This window comes from Acanthochromis polyacanthus, chromosome 13 (genome assembly GCF_021347895.1).
Source record: "Acanthochromis polyacanthus isolate Apoly-LR-REF ecotype Palm Island chromosome 13, KAUST_Apoly_ChrSc, whole genome shotgun sequence".
Taxonomy (NCBI): domain Eukaryota; kingdom Metazoa; phylum Chordata; class Actinopteri; family Pomacentridae; genus Acanthochromis; species Acanthochromis polyacanthus.
In genome coordinates this window covers 7,173,911-7,200,404 of record NC_067125.1, presented here as the reverse complement: position 1 = coordinate 7,200,404, position 26,494 = coordinate 7,173,911, and the positions used below count along the sequence as shown (strand labels likewise).

Sequence of the window (26,494 nt, the reverse complement as noted above, 5' to 3'; positions counted from 1 at the left end):
ACACACACACACACACACACACACACACACACACTAAAGTTGATCAAAACCTTCTGGATGCCAGAATGTGGGCGTTATCCTGACTTCAAGCACACTCTGTTGATTATTAATAACAGAAAATAAATGATTTAAAGTCGCACACATTTTTCATTAACACGCTCACTCTTAATTTCAATGAACACCAAAGAATGCTGTCCGGCCATACAACACCACCATGTGACCGCCTCGCCCTGGGGCAGTGCAAACACACACACAGCGACGAGGACACGCCTTTTCAGATATCAAACAAATCTAGCATCAATATGACAAATGCCAAGATGGGTGAGGATGCTGAGATCAAGGAGGAGACTGACTGAAAATAGCAAGAGGAAGACCTGTCAGGTGAACATGAAGCCTACCACACTGGAGAATTTCACTTTCACCTGTACTGCCCTCACCTGTGTCCTTCAGGATCCAGAGCGATTTATCAAGGCTGTTATGCAATTTGAACACCAGTGTAGGTACTTATTACTAACAGAGCAGCTCCAGAAAACTTCCTCTTACACTCTAATAAATTCTATTCACAACTTAAAGACCCTGACCAAAAGCAAGCCCATCATGACTCCAAACTTGCTCGCCTCAAATTTTCACACTGAAAAGTGACTTCACCATGCTCTGAGCGACTTTTTGTGCCCTGGGGTCTTACCAGCGGTCTGTACTTCATGGCTCCTGCCCCGCTCTCGAGTGATTTGGACCGGGGTTATTGTTTCCCACCTCTCCGATAGTCCGGCTATAAGAATGTGGCCTCCAGCGCCGCGTCACGACCACTATTTAGCCGAGAGTTTGTTTTTAGAAGCTCTCCCCTCCGTCCTGAGAGCCAGCTGCCATAGCTTCTCCTCTTACTGCTGCTAGCACACGCTCAACACACACCTCACTCTGTCTCACTCATTCACCCACTTTTCTTCTCCCTCCCTTCAGAGGAAATAGTCCCTGTGTTGGGTGACACACAACCCCCCTCCTTCACTCTCCCTCATTGCTTGTTTTCCCTGTCGCCCTCTCCTCAATCCAATACTTAGAAGCTCAAAACTTACTTGCTTGCTCTTTGTATGCCTTTAAAAAAAAATAAAAGGAAAGGGGTACAAGAGAGATTGCACATCCCACATCAATATGCACACACACACACATCTGGCTTTAACCACCCCTGGAGAGAAAAAAAAAAAGGATGAGAAAGGAAAAATGTGTTTTGATGCCAAAGGAGTAAAGGCTGTGTGTGTGCACCCAAGCGTGACTGTGTGAAAAAGGGAAACTCTTAAGTAGTAAATGCTGCATGAGCCAATAAATAATCATCTATTTGAAGCTTTGGGTTTCCTTTTCCTTCCCTCCTCCCTCACTCCCTGCTTTCCTCCACTCAAGAGATTTACAAGCCAGAGCAGAAAGCAGACAGCAGTCCCCCTGTCTTAAACATAGCTCTTGATCCTTGCTGCATCCTGCTCAAACACACAGTACACGCCCACAACATACATGTGTACCATGATGCACGAGGGCTTCCCATCATTACCCCGATATCATTACAAGGAGGATAATTACTCCAGACCACTGCTGCACACGTACACCCGGCTGCTGCAGATCAAAGGCCTCAGCTAATGTATCTGCTTGTTAACACTAATAACAACTGACATATTACAGGCAACGGGCGTGTGCTGCTGAGAACAAAGAGGAAGACGAGTTTCCACTACACTTGATGGACTAATACACAGACATTAATGAGGGCTAGTTGAAAATTTGACAGCGTTGCGAGTCTTGGACTCACCTGTTAGCAAGCTTAGCATGTGCACACAAAGCATGCTTTTAATTAGCAGAACTTGCTTAATTTCTTAATTTCTGTTTAGGCAGAACAACTACACTGCCGCTCAAAAGTTTGTGGTCACCCAGACAGTCATTCATGTGCTAAGATAACTGCACAAGGGTTTTGTAATCATCAGTGAGCCTTTCAACACCATTAGCTAACACAATGTAGCATTAGAACACAGGAGTGATGGTTGCTGGAAATGTTCCTCTGTACTCCTATGGAGATATTCCATTAAAAATCAGCTGTTTACAGCTAGAATAGTCATTTACCACATTAACAATGTCTACACTGAATTTATCATTCATGTAATGTTATCTTCATCGAAAAGAATGCTTTTCTTTCAAAAATAAGGACGTTTCTAAGTGACCTCAAACTTTTAAATGGTAGTGTATTTGTATATGTATATTTTTGTGTAAACTTGGATAACCCCACCTTAAAGAAATTGCTTTGGCAAATTGACTTATGAGAGGACCAGCTCAATACCACTTTTATACAAGTGTGAAGCATAAGCAGCAAAAGCAGCAGACAACTAGCTTAGCTTAGCTAAAAGAATGGACTAGTTCTTGGCTGCTCCAGTGACTTCTCGGAGCAAATAGTTTTAACAGTTGGACAGAGGTTTAGTGCTTACCCAAGTCATCATGCTAAGCTAAGCATCTCATTGCTTTTCCCGTATTTCCCTTTTAATGTGCAAATAAATGTGAAAAATAAGACCCGTTTCTTTTCCAAGACATCTCGCTGTTGACATGCAACACAACCAAAACCCAGGGTAGAAGGCTAAAGCAGGGCATTTTAAATAGGTGGAAGAAGCTACAAGCTGCAGCTTCAAAGAGCAGAGTAGCAGCAGGAAAGCCAGGTTTTATAGGCCTCATTAGGATGACTCGCTGCTTCCTGCAGATCTAAGAGAATAAGCTCATAAATCCAAGGAATTAGAGCTTGCTGGTACTTCATATTACATGTCTCAACATCAGACGTGGATATCTTTGTCTGCTACCTACACACACCTGAACAAGTCCAGATTTTGTGCCAAAAGTGTATGTGTGTGAAAAGCAGGACTGGAAATGAAAGAGGAGAAATAATTGAGACTTAGGGACAGAGAAAGAGGTTTTTCCTCTCATTGCAGAAACCTAAACTGCCTTCTAAGTCTCCATTTACCTCGTCAGCTCCGAGGCTCACAGGGCTCAGCTAAAGTCTTGGCCAAGGTCATTCTATTCATGCTTCTAATTACTTTTCCTTGAAGCTCCTAAACCCAGAAAATAAAGATGCTTCATAAGTTTTTCATTTTGCACAAAGGTTCTTTTCACAAACTGCTCAACTGAGGAAAAAAACTCAGGTTTCGCTCACTGTCACAGCTCTAGACGACAGCATACACGACTGCACCACACATATTCACTGCCAGTGGACCTCTATAGCAGCAAAAACACTCAGTGGTCATCCACACATGAGGAACATAACCAACATCTCCTATCAAAGAGTAGGGCCACAGAAGGAAACAAGCACTGTTTCTCCCCCACGCTGCCCTCTACTGGTCACCTCCATCTACTTTAAATAGAGAAGCTATTAAGTTTTGCAGAGGCATGAATCGAAATGCCTGAAGATAACTCTAAATGTGTACTCAGACGGAGCAAGAAAACAAACACTTTGTCCTGTGTATGTATCAGAGATTAAACCCTGCACACTTCGTCTGATGCCCCCTCTCACTCCAATCTCTCCCCCTTTCGCCGTTGCCAGTATAATCAGAGCCCCTGCTGCAGGAATCTGAGTAATGTTTTCCAGACGCTCTCTCTCTCTCTCTCTCTCTCTCCCTTTCTGTGGGTGTCTCTCTCTCACCAGTGTGGGACATACACTGGACAGACAGGCAGCAGGAAACAGGCAAAGATACAAGAGAAGATAGAGAGTCACAGTTGTTAAACACCCGTCATATCTACACTGGATTCTTTCCTTTATTCGTGTGTGCTAATGTCTCGGGCTCAAGAAGACTTTTGTCAAGTGTGAGGGTTGCAAAGGTGTGTGGATCAGTGTGTGTTTCTGCAGGCTCATGCTGAGGCAGCATATCTGTGCTGAGCTGAAGGGAGGAGGGGTTGTATCTGACCACCAGTATCTTGCTCAGCTGTCCGACTTTAACCCTATATTATCCGCTGCTCTTGTCCACACTGATATTCCACGCCTCTTGGATCGTGTTAACCGTTTCAGGATGGGTGGACACTCCACAGATTAGGGCTGATTTTTTTCTCCCCTCACAAAACAGATTGTTATCAGCCTAAATGATTCACTAGCAACAGATGGAGCATACTACCTGATAACCACTCTTGCTCCTAAGCACCAGCAGAGACAACAATACAGCACATTCAGTGTGTCTTTTATGACTCTGAATCTATAAATGACATGGGACAAAAGTCGCATGAGGGGCATAAAGCCATGGAAACAATACAAATATTGTTTTACACTTGCCCTTGCACCATCAGTGGGTCTTGTCGATTGCAGGCTTTGATACCTAACACACCCGGTGCATTACAGGAGGTGCATCCAATTTGTTTTATTTGAACAAGACTATGGTTATATGGTCCAGGTTTGAGGTCAGTGAGGGGTTAATGATTGTAGGGTTTACCAAACACTCAATATGTGTGCTTATGTGTGTGCTCTTCCTTCCTACTTACAACACAGCCTGTGTTAGTTTGCACACACACACTAGTGTAGTGAAAACACCACATTAAGCATCATGTTGTTTAGATTGAGGAAATAAATAACCTTAATTCTCACTGGCTGCTTTGCATGTGATCTCGACTCCGTGGGAAATCAGAAATGGGAACTCGACTTTCCCCTCGAGCACCCTCTCTCTCCTCGGCTCCCCTCCCCTTAAATTCTTCTTTCCTCTCTCACTTCCTCTTCAGCAAAGCTTGTTCAGAATTATCTTGGATATATATAGAAATTTTCCACTCTCCCTGCATTGCCCATATGGTCCACAAACATATCCTGGGAACACGTCGTCATGTAACATCATACGGCACTAATTTGTCATGTTTGTTAGGAGCTAACACTGAAATGCACTGTACTGCTCTGATGTGACTAAGCCTGTAGAATGCTTATCTGCAGGACTGTTCTTCTCTTGCTGCAGTACAACTAAAGAATGTGTAACGTTGTGTAATCTTTTCCTTCCTGACATTACTCCATGCCATTAGGCTCATTCATTCATCACAGCAGAGGGGGGAAATTGCAACACAATCAGCTAAAGTGTCGCTAAAAGTGATGCCTCTAGCAGCTGCTTCAAGTAAACAAAAGACAACAGCTACCACACAGTGTCGTTTGCCCTCTAAACCCACAGCGGAGCGTGCCACCCCTTCATTCCTAAGCCTCATCACACCATCCTGGATGTGCTCAATACATTTAAATGTGTGCTAGTGTGCTCATATTAATGACTCTTACACGCCAAATATTTGTTATGAAACATATGACTAAATAGAGGATGTCTCCACTTCAACATTCACAACGCCTTAAATTATTACACAAATGCTAAATATAAAGTGGATGCCAACGATGCACTTTGTCTATTCCGCAAACCTTGACCCTAACTATGAGCAAAAACACTACAGAGGCATGACAGCCATTTTCTAGCATCATAAAACTGTAGCTCACTATAGGAATATTACAATATTGAACTGTTGAACTCGTTTGCTTTTGCACAAGGCAGAAGCCATTCACTGGGGATGCACAGATCTGATTGGCCTGATCAGTAGTAGCACAGATGCTGACCTTAATGTGAGAACTAATTTTAACACATCCAACCCACATTAAATAGTTTCATTCTCAGTGTTATCCTGACACTTAACGGGCTGTGGCTGAGTTTGAAAAGCCACTGAAACATCTTATTACTGTATTTTCCACACCAATACGTGCAAAGACAATCTGACATTGACAGCATCAAGAGGTACAAAAGTGGAAAAAGCAGGATTGTTGCAATCCAAATAAATATCAGAAGCCAGTGACACATATCTCTGGGATTTTCATAAAGGTCCCCTGTGGAGTTTTTGAGGACTAGTAACGCCACAGATTCTTATTTGCTGCCGGTTTCATGCTGTTTCACTAACGAACTGTTGGTGGGGGCGACGAGCCAACAAACCTAGCAGGCATCAAAGAAGAAGACTTCAAGCAAACAAACATGTATGCAGTGCACACAATTAGTAAAGTACTAAGAGAAATCAACTCTAAAAATGTTGACTCATGAGCTCAACACCTTTACTCAACCTCAAGGATACACACAAAGCAATTAGGATGTAAACATCACTCCTATTTTGTTGGTTTTGACAGTAACAAAACAGTATTTTAGGAGGTTGTGATGTTTTCTATAGTATAAAGTGATAAAAAGTAAAGACACTTAATGTCAAACATTTTATATATACAAGTGTCTTCATGCATAAATCTGTAGAATCAACTCTGAAAAACCTGCATCAGTGAAATCCTGTCGCTGGCAATAGCTTTAACATTACTCATAAGCTTTTGGGATGCACTTTCTATCAATGCTGCACTGTTGCATCACACTGAGCACACCCTTCATCACAAGGTCGCATGGTTCACATTCAGATTGCTGCAAAGGTTTCATCATACTGACGAATCCCAGGCATTAAGGATGTTGACATATACCAGGCTGTGACATCAGTAATACCACTAGAGGCCAGACCTTGTTACTAAATAGCAGCACGAACCAAAATCACGTCTGGCGTCAGGAAGATTAGCCTGGGATTAATTGATTCTGGTTATTCAGGAGGCAGCAAAATATGTTCAACTTTGCACAGATAATATAAACACAGGGTAAGGGAATGAAATTAAATGTGAGGTTTGAAAGCAGAAACATCCTCTATAAATGTCCTCTATCAGACGGACATTCAGTCCATATGATGACTCCACCCGTGTCCATTACAGTGTCCTCAAGAATCACGTTACATGCCATCTAAAACCTCAGTCCCAGCGGGCAGAATTACGCTATAGCTGGACTTCACCCAAAAGCAATATGTCTGCATTCTTCAGCAAAGCTATAAGTCATGTTAGAGGAACACACCTAATTTAGGGGGATTTGGCTCAGTAGTCCTCTTAACTGTGAAGTGAGAGATTGTCCAATGATTTTCGGCAAGCGAAAAAAAACTAGGGCTGGCCCGAATAGTGGTTTCTGGCCTCCGGATATTCGGGCCCTATTAAAGACGAATATCCGAATATATTCGTCCGACAGGGGGCGGGGCTTGTGGCGGAGACGGCCCGAATATTCGGATCCATTTGTCTGGTCTCCCGGGTCTAAATTTTGCCTTCGTTTTGTCTTCAGTTAAACTGAAGAATTCCCAAACAGCGGAGGTCTTCAGCATCTTGTCTTGTGTTTATGCAACGATGTGAAGCGTGACGTCAGAGTCGGCAGCAACCTGGCCATTCGGGTGGTGGAAACAAACATGAATGGAGGAGCCGAGATGAGCCGAATATGGCGGGATGAGCCGAAGTGGGCTGAAGGTGGAGGGAAGACAGTAACGCCGAATATTCGTTCCGCCCGGTAACGTCTGACCAGGGGGAGGGCCAAATATTCGGAAACCAAAATTAATATCCGGATACTGCCGTAGCGAACGAATATTTGGATGTTCGGGATATTATTAGTTCTAAAGCCAAGTGGTGAGTTTTGGTGTTCCTGTGTCTCCCTCTATGCTTAATAAAGCATCACACAGTACATTAAGAAGATTTTTGAGTCTCGTCATCGCTCGCTTTTCTCTGACTGTTCTATGTATTGTTTCTTTCAAGCAGGCCTGGCTTTCCTCCTGACACTCGACAGGTTCCTCCATCATAACAAAGCAGTGCTTGTAATTGCTACTAATACGAGTCATTACAATAAATATTGCATGAACTCTTGGCCTTCCTTTGCTGTGGAGTACAACTGTCATTTCAAATTGTGAGACAAAAGCCAGAGAAGGATCAAACCCGAACTCAGCAGCTATAAATCACTGAACGAAGAAAATCCAAAGTGTTCCTTTCAACCATTAAATGCCTGCTTTAAGTAGCTTTAAATCTAGAGGTTACTCCCCCCCACCAAAACGCATCATTACACACAAGATCTTGACGCTAGCCAGACTGTCATTCCATCAGCATCTTCTGCCCTCAAGCTTCCACTTTCCCTCCCTCTCTCACTCTTCATTCTTTTCCTCACCCTTTCAACCCTGTATATCAGTTCTACTGGGCTGCCACAGGAGGCGAGGGACCAAAGAGAATGAGACAGGAAAAAAATGAGGAAAAAAATAAATGGCAGTGCAGGGCGGCTGTGATGTCAGAGCGAAAGAATGCTAGCCATGTGGGCGGCAAACAAGACTGGGGAAACAGAGACGAGAGGGCAGAAGAGAGAGAAATACGACGAAAGAGAAGTATCAGAAAAAGAGGATGAGATGCAGGAAGTTGGTGACAGATGGTGAAAGTGTCTCAGTGAGGAGGAATTAAGTTATTAAACGAATGTGTGTGTGTGTGTGCGTGTGTGTGTGTTTTCTGACATAACCACAGGTCCGTCAGCTTATGGTGGCCGAGCACTATATTGACACAAGGGGGTTCCCAGGGGCCAAACACACTCAAGCTGTTCCTGTTTCTCTCTCCCTGCCACCTACTTAGTGTGCCTCTTTCTCGCTGGCCCCAGTGCTCTGGGTTAAGTGAGTCACCACAGTGGGTGTGTTAGCGTGTGTGTGTCCATGTGTACCAGACCATAGCAAAGTGAGACGCTGCCACTGTGAGCAGATATGACACCAAGTGACAGAAGACAAGAGTAGCACGATTGAAAATAAGTCAATAAGGGAAACCAAGCAGCAGCAGTTTTTTTTTTTTTTTTTTTTCAGTTCACACACACCAAATAAGGAGACACTCCCTGTCCTTCATGCACACACACACTCCCACTTTTCCACTGTGGCAGCACTTTGGTCATGCAGGCATTTCCTTAAGTGTCTAGCATCTTCCATAAAGGCATAATCCTGAGCTGAACTGAGCAGGCAGTTAAATCTTGCATAGAAGGTTTCTCTGTGAACGGAACAAGGTTGTGAGTCCATCCAAGCCACTACTAGAAGGCTTTAGATTACAGTGGCGGCTCTTCCACTGAATTTTCAGACCGATAATATCATCTGATGCGTGGCTCCAACCATGAAAGACTGCTCTAAATTAACACCCTATTTTAAACTGTGGGTTTTTACAGCTGGTGTTGTCACTGTGATACAGACACTGTACGAGGTCAGTGAGTTTGACACACACAGACCTGCAGAGGGAGTTTTAAACGGTGATATACACTGAAATCGTACTGGGCGATATGGAAAAAATCATATCACGATATGGAGTATTTTACATCACAATAACGATATATCACAATACCACAAGTATTTCATGGACCTTCTTTAGGTGATAGAAGAGGTTTGTTGTGTTGGCATCGGGAGTGGAAATAGTCTTGTAGCATAGTTTGCAAATGGCCGTCTTCTGCTCCGTGTCGGACCTCTTGAACCCAAAATGTAACCAAATCACAGATGTACCCCCTCTTTTCTGTAAAATGCTTCTTCTTGGACTGCCTGCTTAGTTGTCTCTGTCTGTTGCGACTCCAGGCATGAAACTTCAACCTGTTGCTCATCCATCGTTCAGTACTCATGAGGTAAGTAACGTAAAGCGTGTCGTAAACTCGCGTGACAATCAAAGAACGCAAAGCAGCGTCATGTCGCAACACCACAAGACGGAGTTTCTTTGCGAAAGATCTCTTTTTATTCTTCTTCTTTATTTTTACTTACATAAACTTAGAGCATGCATAGTGACAAGAAAACACTAATGCAGTCATCGCAGGCTATTTAATGATAGATTTGCTGTAATAATTGATAAAATTAGGTTAGAAATGATAGAAGAGAACTGGCACGATAGACACTTTTCTATCGTCCCTACGATATGTAGCGTCATATCGCCCAGCACTACACTGAAATAGCCCTTTTTACCAGGAGAAACTTTGACATATCACATTAGGAAAACCACACAAACTGATGACAGCTTAGTTCTAGTTCAAGCCCTAGTACTGTACAAGGCTCACTGTGACGGCTAACTGGGAGGCATTAATACTTAAAAGTATGCGCTCTCCTACTATGACAAATAAGGGTGGTTGCTGAGCAATACTACAAACATTTAAATAATAAAAGGACTTTCAATAATGCTGTCTGGAGAATTATGCATGCTGATAAACCAGTGCTGCACAACTGATAAGAAGTCAAACAGACTTGTATCTCATTAACACGATACCATCCCTGTATCTGACAGGTCCTTGGCTCTAGATTTGCAGGTCAATCATTAGCCCACTGTGATCAATGATAGCACACTGCTAAAAACCAATACTTTAAATATGGCTGCAGCACTGCAATACTTCTGCAGACTACTATCTGACAGATGTGCATGCAACACGATTGCATAAATAGTAGAGGAATCTAAGTAATTTTAGTATCTATGTGATGTATACGTGTAAAGAAACGTCTTGAAAGCCCGTGTTTGTTCAATTTTTATGGGACTGTAAAATCTTTATGTGAAAGACAAAAGTTTTTGCTGGTATAAATATGACACAATAATGATAAGAAATGGTACACATTTGTCTCTTTTGGTATTTCTGTTGGGTGTTATTATCCCCCGCCACCACAAAGTGGAAAGGGGGATATAGGTTTGGCCTCCGTCCGTCCGTCCGTGCTTCCATCCGTCCGTCCGTCCGAGATGAAGGGGACAGCTTTTCTCGGAAACTATTACAGCTAGGATTACGAAATTTAGTGTGTAGCTTCACACCATGGACACCTTGATCAATTTCGAAAATGAGACCTGTGCGATAATATTTAACAGAGTTATGGCCCTTGATCACTATTTTAGATATAGACTCATAGACATCACATGTGGCGGGGGATATTGATGACCATGTCGTCTTGTTAATATCAGAATTTTTCTAATCAAGCACACACCAGTTTTAAATTGTTATTTTCATTAAACCTTCTTCACAAATATTCTGCTTTAGGAAATAAACCAAAAGAATGATTATTGATGCAGAAACACACCAGTCAAAAACGTGGACACACCTTCTCATTCAATGGTTTTTATTTCATCATTTTCTACATTATAGATTAATACTGAAGACATCAAAACTATAAAGGAACACTTATGGAATTATGTTGTAAACAGGAAAGTGTGAATCTTCAGTAATAATCTAAAATGTAGAAAATAATATAAATAAATAAAAAGCACTGAATGAGAAGGTGTGTCCAAACGTTTGACTGCTAGTGCACATGTAGCACAAAAGCAAAGGAAAATGGTGAGATAACCACTACAAGTATATCTTTATTTTTCTAATCATAACTCACAGCATAAACAAACGTCTTACAGAAAGCATGAATTAACAAAAGTCAACCCTGCATTCCAATTACTTTTTACTTCCAGTTTGTACTGCAGCTGCCCTCAGAGTACGTACTGCTGCATGAGGTCTGCGTATAATTGGGACATAAATTCATCGTAGTATTGCACCTTAAGCTTTACTGTCTCGCCCGTACATTAATTGCAGTCTAGAGTGTGAGATTAGCCATTTGTGCACTCAGTCTTGTTAGTCGACAGAGACACTGTGACGTACGGGGCTTATCTTCCACTGTGCAGATGATTGTGGGTCAGAATGCCCAGAGAGGCATGCTGGCTCACACACAGCAGAATGAAACTGGATGTAGCGGGACATCCTGGTATTTTTAGCACGCTAGATTTGACATACCATGAATGGGGACATGCTGAATCTTCTTTTGACATACTATGTGATATAGTAGTGTGGATACTGGCATGCACCGACAGTTCATGACAGACACACATTGCTCTGCCACGACCGTGAGACCATTCCAACAACAACAGGGGCAGGTGGTGACTTGCTGAGGAGGAACTCAAAGCATTCTGCCTCTCCAACCCCCATTCCCACCCGTTTTTATCCAGTGCATATCTATCCTGCCGCTGCTCCTCTAGTTTGTCCTTCACAGCCTCTTTCTTCACTACCCTCCACCTGACTCTTTTTACTTTCACTCATTCCACACCTTTTTATCTTCCCTGTCCTCGCCCTGCTCTCCTATGGACAGAAGGCCTCTTAGTCTTATTTATACCCAGCAGGCCTTTTAAGGAGAGGAGCTGTAGGTTAAAACACAATGCTGCCTGACTGCTGCTCAGCCCATCATAGAGACACCACAACAGACTAGGGAACCAGTATGGGCTTATTTCACCAAAACCGCTGGCTAGCCTGAACTTGACCTGATAAAACCTTTATTGAACGCACTATTCAGTCAGTCTGTACTATGACGAAGAAAGCATTGATTTTTCTGAATGATGATGCCTGTAATGAAGCCTGTCTCCTCCTGCTTTGAAACCACTGACAAACCTAGAACAGTGACAATAATCCGTCTCTCAAAAGGACTGAACAACTTTGGTGAAACATCTCATTGCAGTTTTTTCAGACAAATATTGTAATTTGATGTGCGGTATCACTTTTTAAAGTCGAGCTTCACTTTCATATTTACTGTGTAATAGATTGAAAATATGATGGAGCATTACTTCCTGGAACACCATTAAAAAGTGTGACTGCCTAGGAGGACGAAATCAGTTTCTAAAGTCACTACCAGAACACCATTCTTTAACATGAAACGTGCGTGTGTCATAGAGCTTCACATTCAAAATCCCTGGTCCTCGTTGGTTTCGTTTTCTCACTTTGCTGCACTTTCTTCCAAACACTGCACGTGTTGTTAAAATAAAGAAGAAGCTCTCAGCAGTGGGGGTTTTTGTGTTTGCATGTGCTGAGCAATGCACTGAGGCTCTCAGGGCCATCGCACAAACAGCAACACACAGTTGTTAATGTTTAGGCTACACCAAATAAACCGAGAAGTAATTCATCAGACTTGACTGATAGCAAGAAAATCAGCCGTATCAACATGGATCCAGTCCACAGGACATTATGATAGCTTGGACTAGGTTGCAAAGTTTTCAAACATGAATTTCCTGTTTACTCTGAGCACATCCTCTTTGTTGATTGAACAATATTAACAGCTGAGTTGTGGGTCAAAACAAAAACTGATGATTAGAACACATCACAGCGCACTGCGTTCTTTTCAGAGCCGTTCTCTCTGTGTTCATTTTTTCTGTCCCTTCCCTTTCATCCATTTCTCTACGTTAAGATTTAACGGTATGTGGAGTCAAATTCAGCTGCAATGTTTTTACATCAACGAGGCCATGGGTGTGGCAATCCCATCAGCTGGCATTTACATGCACACACTCCTACATACAGCACTGGAGTGTTCAGCTGTCTGGGGCAAAAAACAGCCACAGAGAGGGTTATTTTCTAGAGAAAAATGTGAAAAAGAAGCAATGATTTGAAAAGTGCGACAGATTGGATAAACGGCTCCTCAGAGGGCATCGGTTTCTCATTAAAGTGCTGTTGACATGTCAGCGTGCACCTACACTAAAGCTGACAAACGACTGGAAATTTATGTGCGAACAGCTTGAACTCTGAGAGCAATCTGGAGAGAGTAACTTAACACAGACCTTCTCCCAACACAAGAGGATGTCTCAGCAATTTGGCCACACATAGTTCACTGCAACATCTCTAGAATCTTGTCCTCTGAGATTTACTACCAAGGGTTGGGCTGCTGAGACAGAAAATATACACACAACTGTTCCACAGAAACGCACATGTTCATGAGCTACACATGTGGACAAAATTGTTGGTACCCCTCAGTTAAAGAAGGAAAAACCCACAATTCTCACTGAAATCACTTGAAACTCACAAAAGTAACAATAAATAAAAATTTATTGAAAATTAAATAATCAAAATCAGCCATCACTTTTGAATTGTTGATTAACATAATTATTTAAAAAAACAAACTAATGAAATAGGGCTGGACAAAAATGATGGTACCCATAACTTAATATTTTGTTGCACAACCTTTTGAGGCAATCACTGCAATTAAACGATTTCTGTATTTGTCAATGAGCGTTCTGCAGCTGTCAACAGGTATTTTGGCCCACTCCTCATGAGCAAACAGCTCCAGTTGTCTCAGGTTTGATGGGTGTCTTCTCCAAATGGCATGTTTCAGCTCCTTCCACATATGTTCAATGGGATTCAGATCTGGGCTCATAGAAGGCCACTTTAGAATAGTCCAACGCTTTTCTCTCAGCCATTCTTGGGTGTTTTTGGCTGTGTGTTTTGGATCGTTGTCCTGTTGGAAGACCCATGACCTGCGACTGAGACCAAGCTTTCTGACACTAGGCAGCACATTTCTCTCCAGAATGCCTTGATAGTCTTCAGATTTCATCGTACCTTGCACACTTTCAAGACACCCTGTGCCAGATGCAGCAAAGCAGCCCCAAAACATTACTGAGCCTCCTCCATGTTTCACCGTAGGGACAGTGTTCTTTTCTTCGTATGCTTGGTTTTTGAGTCTATGAACATAGAGTTGATGTGCCTTACCAAAAAGCTCCAGTTTGGTCTCATCTGTCCAAAGGACATTCTCCCAGAAGCTTTGTGGCTTGTCAACATGCATTTTTGCAAATTCCAGTCTCGCTTTTTTATGAGTTTTTTTCAGCAGTGGTGTCCTCCTTGGTCGTCTCCCATGAAGTCCACTTTGGCTCAAACGACGACGAATGGTGCGATCTGACACTGATGTACCTTGGCCTTGGAGTTCACCTTTAATTTCTTTGGAGGTTGCTCTGGGCTCTTTGGATACAATTCGAACGATCCGTCTCTTCAATTTGTCATCAATTTTCCTCTTGCGGCCACGTCCAGGGAGGTTGGCTACTGTCCCGTGGGTCTTGAACTTCTGAATAATATGAGCCACTGTTGTCACAGGAACTTCAAGCTGTTTAGAGATGGTCTTATAGCCTTTACCTTTAAGATGTTTGTCTATAATTTTTTTTCGGATGTCCTGGGACAATTCTCTCCTTCGCTTTCTGTTGTCCATGTTCAGTGTGGTACACACCTTTTCACCAAACAGCAGGGTGATTACTTGTCTCCCTTTAAATAGGCAGACTGACTGATTATGAGTTTGGAAACACCTGTGATGTCAATTAAATGACACACCTGAGTTAATCATGTCACTCTGGTCAAATAGTTTTCAATCTTTTATAGAGGTACCATCATTTTTGTCCAGGCCTGTTTCATTAGTTTGTTTTTTTAAATAATTATGTTAATCAACAATTCAAAAGTGATGGCTGTTTTTGATTATTTAATTTTCAATAAATTTTTATTTATTGTTACTTTTGTGAGTTTCAAGTGATTTCAGTGAGAATTGTGGGTTTTTTCTTCTTTAACTGAGGGGTACCAACAATTTTGTCCACGTGTGTAAGAGGGTCCCCCACCGACTACAGCTACATCATGCTCTAATTTTGTCTTTTATACCACTTACATTTTCATGTCCACTTAGTTGCAAAAAAAAAAAAAAACACTCAGTTTCTAGTGAAAATGATGGAACAGAGTGGAAATAAATGGACCTGCAGCACTGCAAAAACTCTAAATCTTACCAAGTCAGTTTGTCTTATTTTTAATCAAAATGTCTCATCCCACTTGATTTAAGATAAATTCACTTAACAAGTGACATTTCAGCAGATGGAGGGACTTGTTTTAAGACAATGCATCATAAAAATCTTGTTAAGTCAAACAATCTTGAAATGATCTTCTTTTGACCTTCCTGTCATAGTGCAGGTCAAATTAATCAGTTTTAAAGTTTAAAAATGTGTGTGTGTGTGTGTGTGTGTGTGTGTGGGGGGGGGGGGGGGGGGGGGGACATATTTTCACAAGGAAAACTTCCACATTTTCATTTTTGGGGGGAAATCTTTGAACATTTTTTGTGGAAAAAAAGAAATGTTAAAGAAATGTTTCTTTCAGAAAATCCAGCCAAATTCACTGGATTTTGGTAGATTTTTTTGTGAATGTTCTTAAAGAAAATTTTAGAGGTTTTACTGATATATATATATATATATATATATATATATATATATGTCATCACTTTAGATATTTTTTAGGATTTTTTTTGGAAGATTTTTATTCATTTTTTAAAAATATTTACAATTTGTAGATTTTTTATAATTTTTTATTTCTTGCCAAATTTGAGGAGTTTTTTAAAAATAAAACTTTTAAAGAATTTTCTTCCTGAAGATTTTGCAATTTTTATTAATGTGGGGAATTTTTTGCTGAATTTTTGGAATTTTTTCAGGCAAGGAAAGAATCTGTTTTGGTGCCGTAAATGAAGACAACAGGAGAGTTATGACACCTAAGCTTGACAATGCTGGTAAAATATAATTTAGAATAAAATTACCCAGCTAATTTTAAGATCTGCTAAATATCATATCTTATTTTCAGAAATCTTATCAAGCCGTTTTCACTTGTTTTATTGGCAGATTTTTTCACTTATTTCAAGGTAAAGGTTTCTTGAAATAATTTTTTTTTCTTGTTTTGAGAGGAGCATTTTTTCCAGTGAGTGTGCTCACTGACGATGTTGTCGGTCATTTGGTTACAGTCAGCCAGCGGTGAAAAGACAGCTATACAAACCTTATGACACAAACAGCATGTTTGAAGCATCCCCTAAGGAAGAACATTAAAAGTTATGCCCTGGAAAGCATTACTAGTATCTCTTTAAACTGAGAGACAAACAAAGAGAGGCATTTTCTGAATGAGGGTTGGGATGAATGAAACATGTATGTGTGGATGTTACAGAATGTAAACAATGAGAACATGCTTCAGGGGGCAGTAAACTATCACACACCTGTAGTATTACTTTCTTAAAATTAAAGACCAAATAAATCTGCATGCAGATTTAGGGGAAAAGTAGTGCAGAGGCCGATAGAGGTTCTAGATTATGTTCTCAACGGTAGATGTAGTACTGGCTCAGCATTTGTTTGGTAGGCATTTTGTGCTGCTAAAAAGATGAACACAGCACATAGTAACCGAGTGATAACGTCCACATTAAAGATCTGATAAATAGCAAGATTGCATTTTACATTTAGAGGTAATGCAGTGAAATTCCCCCCCCAAGAATGCCTTCTGTGAAGTTCATTCCAGTACCACACCCGCAATAATTCAATTCCATTGGGGACGGATCTGACCGAACAGCTGTTCTAACCCTGCCTTTAAAACAGCAGAGGATTCCCTCACACTCACTACATTATCTGAACTACTCATAGTTAGGCTGGGCAGGGCTGTTGAAGCATGATACATAGTAAGGTTGGTCATTTGTGCTTGTTAGGGAGGTTTGCGGCTCACAGCAGCTGTGACGTGGACAAAAATACTGTACATCAATTAGAAAACTGGGAAATCGTAGATGGCTAGGGGCTTAAGCAACCAAGCAACCATGGCTTGAATTTGAAGCTACTGTGGAAATGTAATCCCACTGAGAGTTGCTAGGTGCAGGTTTCAAAAAAATCTCTGCGTCCAACCAAAAAAATCTCTGCGTCCAGGGCGGCATGGCTCAGTGGGTAGAGTGGCCGTCTTGTAACTGGAAGGTTGCCGGTTCGATCCTCGGCCCGCCGTGCTCATGGTGAGGTGTCCCAGAGCAAAACACCGAACCCCTAATTGCTCCTGGTGAGTCGTGGTTAGCGCCTTGCATGGCAGCTTCCGCCATCAGTGTGTGAATGTGTGAATGTGACGTATCATGTAAAGCACTTTAGATGAAAGCGTTATATAAATACAACCATTTACCATTAGACTCCTACTGAAAGTGTGAACTTCTCACATGAAATAGTAAGTTGATACATCTTTTTCCTCGCATCATTATAATATCATTAGATAAATTCACTTGTTCTGATAAATATTGCTAGAGGTCTGCGATCAAACAGAAATCAGGCTGACATTAAACTATATTTAAGCCAATTTACTCTCCAGCGCTGGCACATGGCGATCCTAGTTTTACCCCAACTCTCAAGATCCATTTGGTTAGACAGGCTTTGCTTTATTAAACTTATTTTAAGCCGATATTAGTTTGTGTTGCACACTGTGAGTGTCATGGGGACTGGACAGACCCATTGACGTAAGGCACTCAAGACTAGGGCTGGACCCGAATATCCGAATATTCGTTCGCTACGTTGGTATCTGAATATTCGCCCTGGATTTTGGCTTGGATCTTGTGGAAAGGCCCGGGTTACCATGAATATCTGAAGCAGATATCACAGATAACATCACTAGTCCTAGACCCAGTGCACCAGCATACTGGTGGAACTAGACATTCCTTCTCACCAAAGCAGTGAGTCATCAAACTGTAAAACCAATGTTTTTAACAAATATATGACATCAACCTGTTGATTATACCAAATCTTTATAGCCTTAGCATAAGATGGGAGAGTTCAACACAATAAGACATTAACCTAAGACACCCTGCACACTCACTTTCAGGTTTTTACAGAATAAAATGAGCAGAGCAGTGGGAATGACTAAGACTGTGACTAAACAGGTGAACAGCAAACACCTGAGCCAGAGAGCACAACAACCTGGTTATCATGGGTCACTAATGTAGACAACAATGGCAGTGTGGTCTGACCAGGTTCACATAGCAGCATGACTTGTTGTCTTCATCATCTGTGTCATGGACTGTTCACTTGTACGGTGTGTTACCCTGCTTTACATCCCAATGCATGCTTGAATACACATCAGCATAGTTTTACATTCAATGGCAATGAGCAGGTGAAGACAAGGAATGAATGAATATTGTTCAGATATCAGTATTAGACATCAGAAACCTGCATCAGTCAGAAGCTTAATGTGTGCCAGGCATCCTAATCTCATTCATCAGCTCTTGTTTGCATTCCTTCAGACTACAGATGCTGCTTTCATGTTCTTTCTTTCCTCCTGCTGGTATCTGGCTTTGCTTTTGTGCCACATCTAGTTTTTCTTCTGACAACCTTGCAAGTAAGTTTCAGTTATTTATACACTGTTATATTATATTTATCCCATTCTACCTCCTCCTCCACCAACTCATAGAACTCCTCCCACTACTCAGTCATTTCTCTTTTCAAGGTCCAAGGCCACACCTGTCTGTACTGGTACGGACAATATCAAAGCTCCATGGAAAGACTTGGTTAAAGGTTAACAAAAACGTACTGAGTGGGAACGAAAGCCTTTGTAGGCTTAACCGAGGACACTTAATCACCACCACAGTCAAGGCAATGGAAAACACAGAAAGAGCTTCTTTCCGGTAAGGTACACTGATAATTCAGAGAACTCCTACCGACATGCAGAATCATATAAAAATGTTCTATTTTACAAACTTAGTTTGTCAGTCTTATCATATTAAGCACAGTTTAAATCATTGTGGAAATACTGTAATCATGACAACAAATGTGTGTAGATATCAGACATCAATCCCTAACCCCGACCACAATCAAATTAGTTCAACAGTAATTAGGATTATGTTGAGAATTTTCACATCAAGTTCAACTTCAATGTATTTTGATTCCTGAATTTGCCTCAATAACTAATAAGAAGTCATCCAGGCAGTGCTGAACTTTAAGGGAACAGAGATCCGGAGGGTTAAAAATGAAAGCTAACAAAGCTTATCAGCTGTGTTGCACCATTAATTTTTATTTGCTGCTCTTCAATGATAGCATAAGCTGCTCCACAAAATGCTCATGATTTCCTGACAGTTATGAGACAGGAGCTGAAGATGCAGGATTAACTCACCTCTTAAATGAGCTGTTTGAATATTAGACACTGAGCTAAGAAGCTTTCAGACTCAGTTAGCAAGCCAGTTTGCTCTTTGTCACCTCTTCAGGAGATTTAATTGAGTGAAAACTATAGTACACTGGGAAAAATGCCCCTCTCAAAATAGAAAAACAAACTTATTTCAAGGAGCTTTTACCTTCAAATAAGTGAAAAAATCTATCAATAAAACAAGTGAAAAATGGCTTGCTAAGATGTCTTGAAATAAGATATGACATTTAGAATATTGAGATCTTAAAATTAGCTGGGAAAACTTATTTTAAGCTGTATTTTACCAGGATTGTCAAGATTAGGTGTCTTATCCCTCCTGTTGTCACCAAAAAAATATTGTTGCCTTGTCTGAAAAAAATTCAAAAATTCAGCAAAAAATTATCCAAATTTATAAAAATTTGCAAAACCTTCTGGAAGAAAATTCCTTAAGTTTCCCTTAGAATTTATATTTATTTATTTATATTAAATCCCCAAATTTGGCAAGAAATAAATATTATAAAATTTTAAAAATCTAAAAAAAAAGTAAATATTTTCCAAAAAATGAATAAAAACCTTCCGAAATAAATCCTAAAAATATCTAAAGTGATTTCATATGTATCAGTAAAAGTTGTAAGATTTTCTTTAAGAACATTCAGAAAAAAATCAACCAAAATCCAGCAAATTTCGCTGGATTTTGGTTGATTTTTACCCGAATGTTCTTAAAGAAACATTTTTTTAAGCATTTCTTTTTCTTCCATCAAAAAATTTTAAAAAATATCCCTAAAAAATTTGAAAATGTGGAAGTTTTCACTGTGAAAATACATAATTTTTTCCACATTGTTAAACTTTAAAACATGCTAATTTGACATGCAGGACAACTCAAGGGTTAAAACAACATAATTTCAAGATCGTTTGACTTAACAAGCTATTTAAGATGCATTGTCTTAAAACAAGTCCCTCCATCTTGCTGAAATGTCACTTGTGAAGTGAATTTATCTTAAATCAAGTGGGATGAAACATTCTGACAAAAAATAAGACAAACTGACTTGGTAAGATTTTGAGTTTTTGCAGTACAAACAGCTCAAGACTCTAGCAGCTCCTATTTTGCATCAGATAATTTTCCCTGTTCCACTTTTTTGGTGTTCTAAGTTTTGAAATCAAGTTGTAGACCATACAGTCATGCAAGAATGGAGAACAGGGAATTATTTTGAGAAGCTAATCTACATGGCAAACATCAAAACAGACTTAAAAAAGTACCTTTAACATCCACACCAGAGTGAAAAGTTAACTGTGTTGAAATGGAATTACATTAAGCGAAGTCTATTTAACTTTTTCCCATTTTTTTCCGTTAGAGTCCAGTTTCTCTTGCTACAAATGTGCAGCTCTCCCAGCCTCTGCTTCATTCTCCTTTTAAAAATGTGAACACATCTAACTTCCATGAAAGATATGCAGCGAGTTAAAAATAGCAAAACTTATCTTAGTGTAAAAGGGGTTGTGGGGAGGGTGAAGGATAGGAATGTATTTGTTGATTGTATCCGTCAGTTTGGATTATGCTCAACAGGAACGGCCTTAAATGTTCCAGAGTGCTCCACAGTGCCGCATCAACCCAACACAAACATACAGAAACATTGACACACAATATGAACTCCTGTCTCAACAAACACTGAGATCTGCCTTTGATGTCATATCGCAGCAAACACCAAGCAGGTGGGTGTGTCACACAAGGGTGGTTACACTTGTTGGAAAATCACAGGTACATGCTGAGCAGAGGAGCATCTATGATGTACTACATGATCCACAGGGCTTAGGTCAGCTAGTCATGACACAAATACACACATATGCGAAAACACACACAGAGGGCAGTAAACATTCAAGCTGCAGCAGGGAACAATGTGTCTAAATGAGGCCTAAATATTTAGCCCACTAAAGGTACAACTACAGGTATTCTTGGAATATTCTGGGATGGTTTACACAGTTCACTTTGCACAGTATGGGGATAAGGAGGGCTCTTATTCCTCAGACCACCTACCTTCTCCATGTGTGGGAGGCAGAGCTGAAATACAATGACTCACATTAGGAGGTATTCAAATAAACATCTATTATTGTACATGAACTATTGTGGTAGCTAACATGAGGCTCAGCGCTTGAGTAACATCCAAAAGGTACTGGAGAAACTAAACAGTCGTGCCCTAATGTCCCATTGAAATACCCAAAATGTTACAACAGGATTAAACAGCCCTGTTCAACAAAACATTCACACAACACACCCACAGAGCTTCTGTCCTGCTAGCCTGGCAGCGTGCACTGAAGGAGTACAACAGCAGATGAAATGGGATTACCAGTTATCCTGTATCATCGGGTTAATCCCAGTGAAGCTGTGCAGGTGAGGGTGTGTGTACAACAGGACAGGATTAGGAAGTGACTTAGTCAGCACCGTGGTAAGTAAACATGAGTGAGCAATTCTATCATCAGCTGACGCCAACTTCACCCCGTCAGGCCAAGAGAGCCACAGATGCAGTTGTCAGGCAGAAACCACAGGAAGTGATTTACGTATGCCAATATCTCAGCTGTTTGGTTCGATCCCTGGTGCTGGACGTCTGTGTCAAACTCCACCAACTGTTAAAGTTCTGAACAATAACAACACATCAATGCCAACAAATTGTTTCATTTGATCAAAGACACAAAAGCTGGAAGTCCTTAGTGCACCAGTAGAAGCAGTTCTTGAAGACATTTTACCTCTCATCCAGCAGCCATCTTTAGCTTATTCACTGTTTCTGAAACCTTTGTCATAAGCATTCAAACTCAAGTCATTTGAGGACGTCCCATCCTCTGCAGCCACACTGCATGTACAAAAATGGCAGTGAAGCTGGCGTGGATTTTGACTCACTTCCAGGGTGGTTTCCAGTCCCACAGCAGTCACGGCTGTAATACGGAGGAGAAGCAGGACGCAATCACTCATAACATTTATTCCCAGCAGGGCGGGGCTCACTGTGCCGCTGAGCCAGCTCTGGGATGTGGGAAAAGAATCGCATGGAAAAGCTAAAGCAGCTGCCCACAGCAGAGGGATAAAACTAACCGGGCACTCACATACTGTACACATACACCCTCTAAGGCTGTGAGTCATCATCACACAGGTAACACATACTCTGACTCACTGCCAGACACCAGCTCTCATTGCTTCCATTCTGCCAGAGTGTTTCTGCATCACTTCCAGCACATTCCGCATGTGTCTGCCATCAGACACACAAAGCTGCACTAAAGTCTTATTAAAGACACATCAAAAGTGGTGCTGCAAGGGTAGGAAGAGTAATGCTCACTACATAACACGTTGTACTTTAAGCTAGATTTACCCAAACAACTTCTTTCTCTGGAAAAAAAAAATACCACAGCTCCTTTAATGCTTACACTTTAACTGACAGTCTTCAGCTTATTCATTTGACAAGGAACTAATTCAGCAAAGATTCTTCAACGTTAACTGAACTACTTTGAATACTTTCATTCATTCATTCAACAAATTGCAAATGTCCCTTCAGCAACAAATGTTTCAAAATCTTGCAGTAAAATTGTAGCAGCACACAGATAAATTTCTTGTTCAGGGTTTGTTTACATCAAAAATATTGTAAAAAGAATCAGAAAGTAAAACTGTTTGATTTTCATGTAAAAGTCCACAAGCATTCTTACAATTTTACATTTAAAAATAACTGACCAAGATAACTCCAGACATGCTTGATATTATATTCTTTATCATGTTGATTTGTTTGTTTGTTTGCTTTGTTCTTTCTTCTTCTCGTTTGGCTGTCTGTCTTTCATTCATTTAGTTATCTCTTCACTTGTCATGTATTCTAACATATATCTATATGCACCTATAAATTGTGCATATAATTCTATATTATTATCATTTTTATTTTATGTTCAATGTATTTATGTATCTCTGCTCTCCTGTGGTACGGATGTTTCTGGAGGAAATGATAAAAAGAATAACTGGAAAAGAAAAACCGACCACACGACTAAAACGTTTCTGGATAGTGACGTTTATCCTGCATTTCAACATCAGTAGTCATGTTAATGTGCTCATCATGCATCTCTCTGTCTCCAAAGGTTAGATCAATAGCCATTCCCCTCCAGTGTCTCCAGCACATTAACATTTCAAAGTCTGACTCGATTTCCCATCCACACAGGGAGTAGTCATCATCTGAACCACCTACCACGCATACCACCAACATTACACACCGAATGCCATTCTATTCACTCAATTTAATCATCATTTGACCTGATCTTTCATTTATCTTTTCTTGCATTCACTAGTTTTCCCTCACAGGAAGTAATGAAGTTCTGATGGAGTGTTAGATACATTTATCAGCAGTTTGTAGACATTTGTGCAGATACCAGCCTGTTTATATCATCACCACTGATGGAGGTTTATCATAATCATAGCTGAATTACAAATTGTGTGCTGTGATTCAAAATCTCTCACAAGAAATGCAAAGACGTAGCTGCGCTGTTGCAAAAAGAGTGTTCAAAAAAGCATGGAGAGGAAAAACAGATGTAGCTACCCCTGCTGCTTATATTTTTCGGAATAATAGTCACATTCAAAGATTTTGTGGTCAGCTATCAGGGCTCTTGTTCATAAGATGTGCTCTGGCCCTCCCTGGTTTGACTTTACTCTTCAGCGTCTTAGGAAATGGGTACAAAGTTCATAAATGCACTTTAAATTGCTAACTGCTGTTGCGTTAGGACCTTATCGGCCCTACTCTTGGCTTAGTCTAAAGTGATATCTGTACTCAATGTTCTCAGAGCTAAGTGTCCAGACCCCTGACAGTGTATTCATGCTTGGGTTTGTAAAGTCGCCACAGACACCGGATTTAAACTAACTTAATGTGTAGGACAAGGAACAGCTGCATACTTCATGACTGACCAGAGTTGTGTTAGCAAATATCTGACCTTTTCTCCTGTTGCTACTTTTTCCATTTCAAGATGATACATCTTAATGGAATAGCTCAATGTTTAGTGAAATAAAGTTCTTATTTAAAAGCCCCTCTCTGGTCAATGACTTAACCACCTGAAGTCAAGTTGTAATACTGAAGTAAACATACTCAAACATACATGTTGGAGATGGAGCCCAGTTCTGAAGAAGAATGATGACACAGGAAGCTCCACAATGCAAGTAGACAGGATTGGTTCTTTAGGTTTGTGAGATAACCAACTCTGAAAGTCTGAATCTGTCTTTTTAAGACTGTCATCAGGACACTGCATTAGTGTTGACTGATTATTTCTCTCATAATGTGTCTTCTAGCATATAAAAAAGAAACATATGGACATGTTGACAATGTAAAAAAAATTGGTGTTTTTAAGAGGTCTTAAATACGAAGCTACAGCCAGATTAATTTGATCTGCCAAAACACTGGGAATCAAGGGAAATGGCTCCAGACTATGTCCACAGAGAGTAAAAACTGTCCAACCTGTATTCATGGATGTATTATAATGACTGGATACTGGACTCAAAGAAGGTCACCAAACACTCCAAAGAAATTTGCTCACCTGATGTATAAGCCAAAAATGCTGTGGTCAGCCCACTGCATAAGTACATTAGTGATTTCCCTGTTGCCCCAGAGTTTACGCTGGAATAACACATGCAAATAAATATGCTCTGCTAGCCCCTAGGAACGTGGAACAGACAAAAAGCCTCCATGTATGAAAATTCATAATACAAAGAATAATAATAAACCTTGTTTAAAGTTTGATGTCTATGTGCAAAATGCTCTTAAGTTGGGAGATATTTTATTTGTACTACTGCGAGTGAAAAGTGGTACAAATTATCTCTAACACTTAATTCAGTCTTCACATCACTGCAAGGTTGCCAAGAAACCCTGAGACTCCAGGAAGTCACAGCTAAGAAACAGTCCCACACAACACCCTGGTAAATAACACTTATCGTTTTGACACTTCAGTTTTGGTACAGTTTGAACAAACTACACACACTGCATTAACTATCCGTAGAGGCAGCAGAAAACTGAGTGTTTTCTCGACAGTTAGCAAAGGCGAATGATAGGGAGAAGTGAAATTTCCTAACAATCAAAAAACTATGAGTGTGGCTAAATCCAAACCCCAAGTGCAGTCATGATCCCTCACCGGCTTCCCACCCACAAACTCTTCCAGTGTTTTGCTCATTTTTTTAGTTGTGTTAAGTGTAAACTTCCTTCAGTGTGACAACAATGTCCTTAACTGTCATGCCACTCGCTGACAACCACACGTTTGATGGGACAAGTTCACAGTAAAAGGTCCATAAGTGGAAAAAAAACTCCACTGGGCATTTCCTAAAGCACAGTTGAAGACCACGAGTGTGTGTGAGGACAATTGAATGCATGACTGTCTTTCCTGTTGTAGAGGTGATGGTGGCAGTCAGGTGTGTCCTACTGGGTTCCTCCCAGGATCCTCCTGACATGCAGTGTAGAGACCACATAAACAGGGAAACCTTCACCCTGTCCACAACTGGTTCTATATCCGCCAAAATAAAGCTCTGAGTGTAGCTGGTTTGTAAGAGGAAAAAAAGTCTGCCATGGAGGAGTCAACTAACCATCACAACAATGTGGAGCAGGAAAATACTGATATTTGATCAGATAAACAGCCAAACAGCAAGCCAGGACCAGTTAGCGGGGTTTGTTTGTTCTTGTGAAACCCCTGAAGCTCCAGTAGTAGAAGGAGATTGTGGGCAAAAATCAGCTTGTAAGCCTTTGTGCTTGATCTACAATGATCTTAATCATCTAAAATAAACATACCCATAAGCATTTCACCAACCCTTGTATTGTGTTTGCGCTTACATAAGCACACAGACCCAAAAGGAAAATGCCCAGATAAGAAGAAACAGGCACACAGTTAGGGAAAAGGCTCTTTAAAACCCCAAACTACCCAACACCACTCTCACCACAACTCTGTGACAGCTGGGAACCAGAAATATCACCAAAAACCCAGCCCGTCAA

At 40.7% G+C, this 26,494-nt stretch overlaps 1 protein-coding gene across 3 annotated transcripts in view; it reads right to left on the bottom strand.

The window, feature by feature from the left end:
• LOC110961527 (unconventional myosin-Ic) overlaps positions 1-26,494 on the bottom strand; it is a 78,661-nt gene that overhangs the window by 44,824 nt on the left and 7,343 nt on the right. The window contains exon 1 of one of the 3 annotated variants that reach the window (XM_051957894.1): positions 686-894. The exons of the other annotated variants lie outside the window; for them this stretch is intronic. Coding sequence (XP_051813854.1) covers positions 686-703 — 18 coding nt within the window. The 5' untranslated portion in view covers positions 704-894. Of the gene's footprint in view, positions 1-685; positions 895-26,494 lie in introns of those variants that run through there. 3 annotated transcript variants of the gene reach the window in all.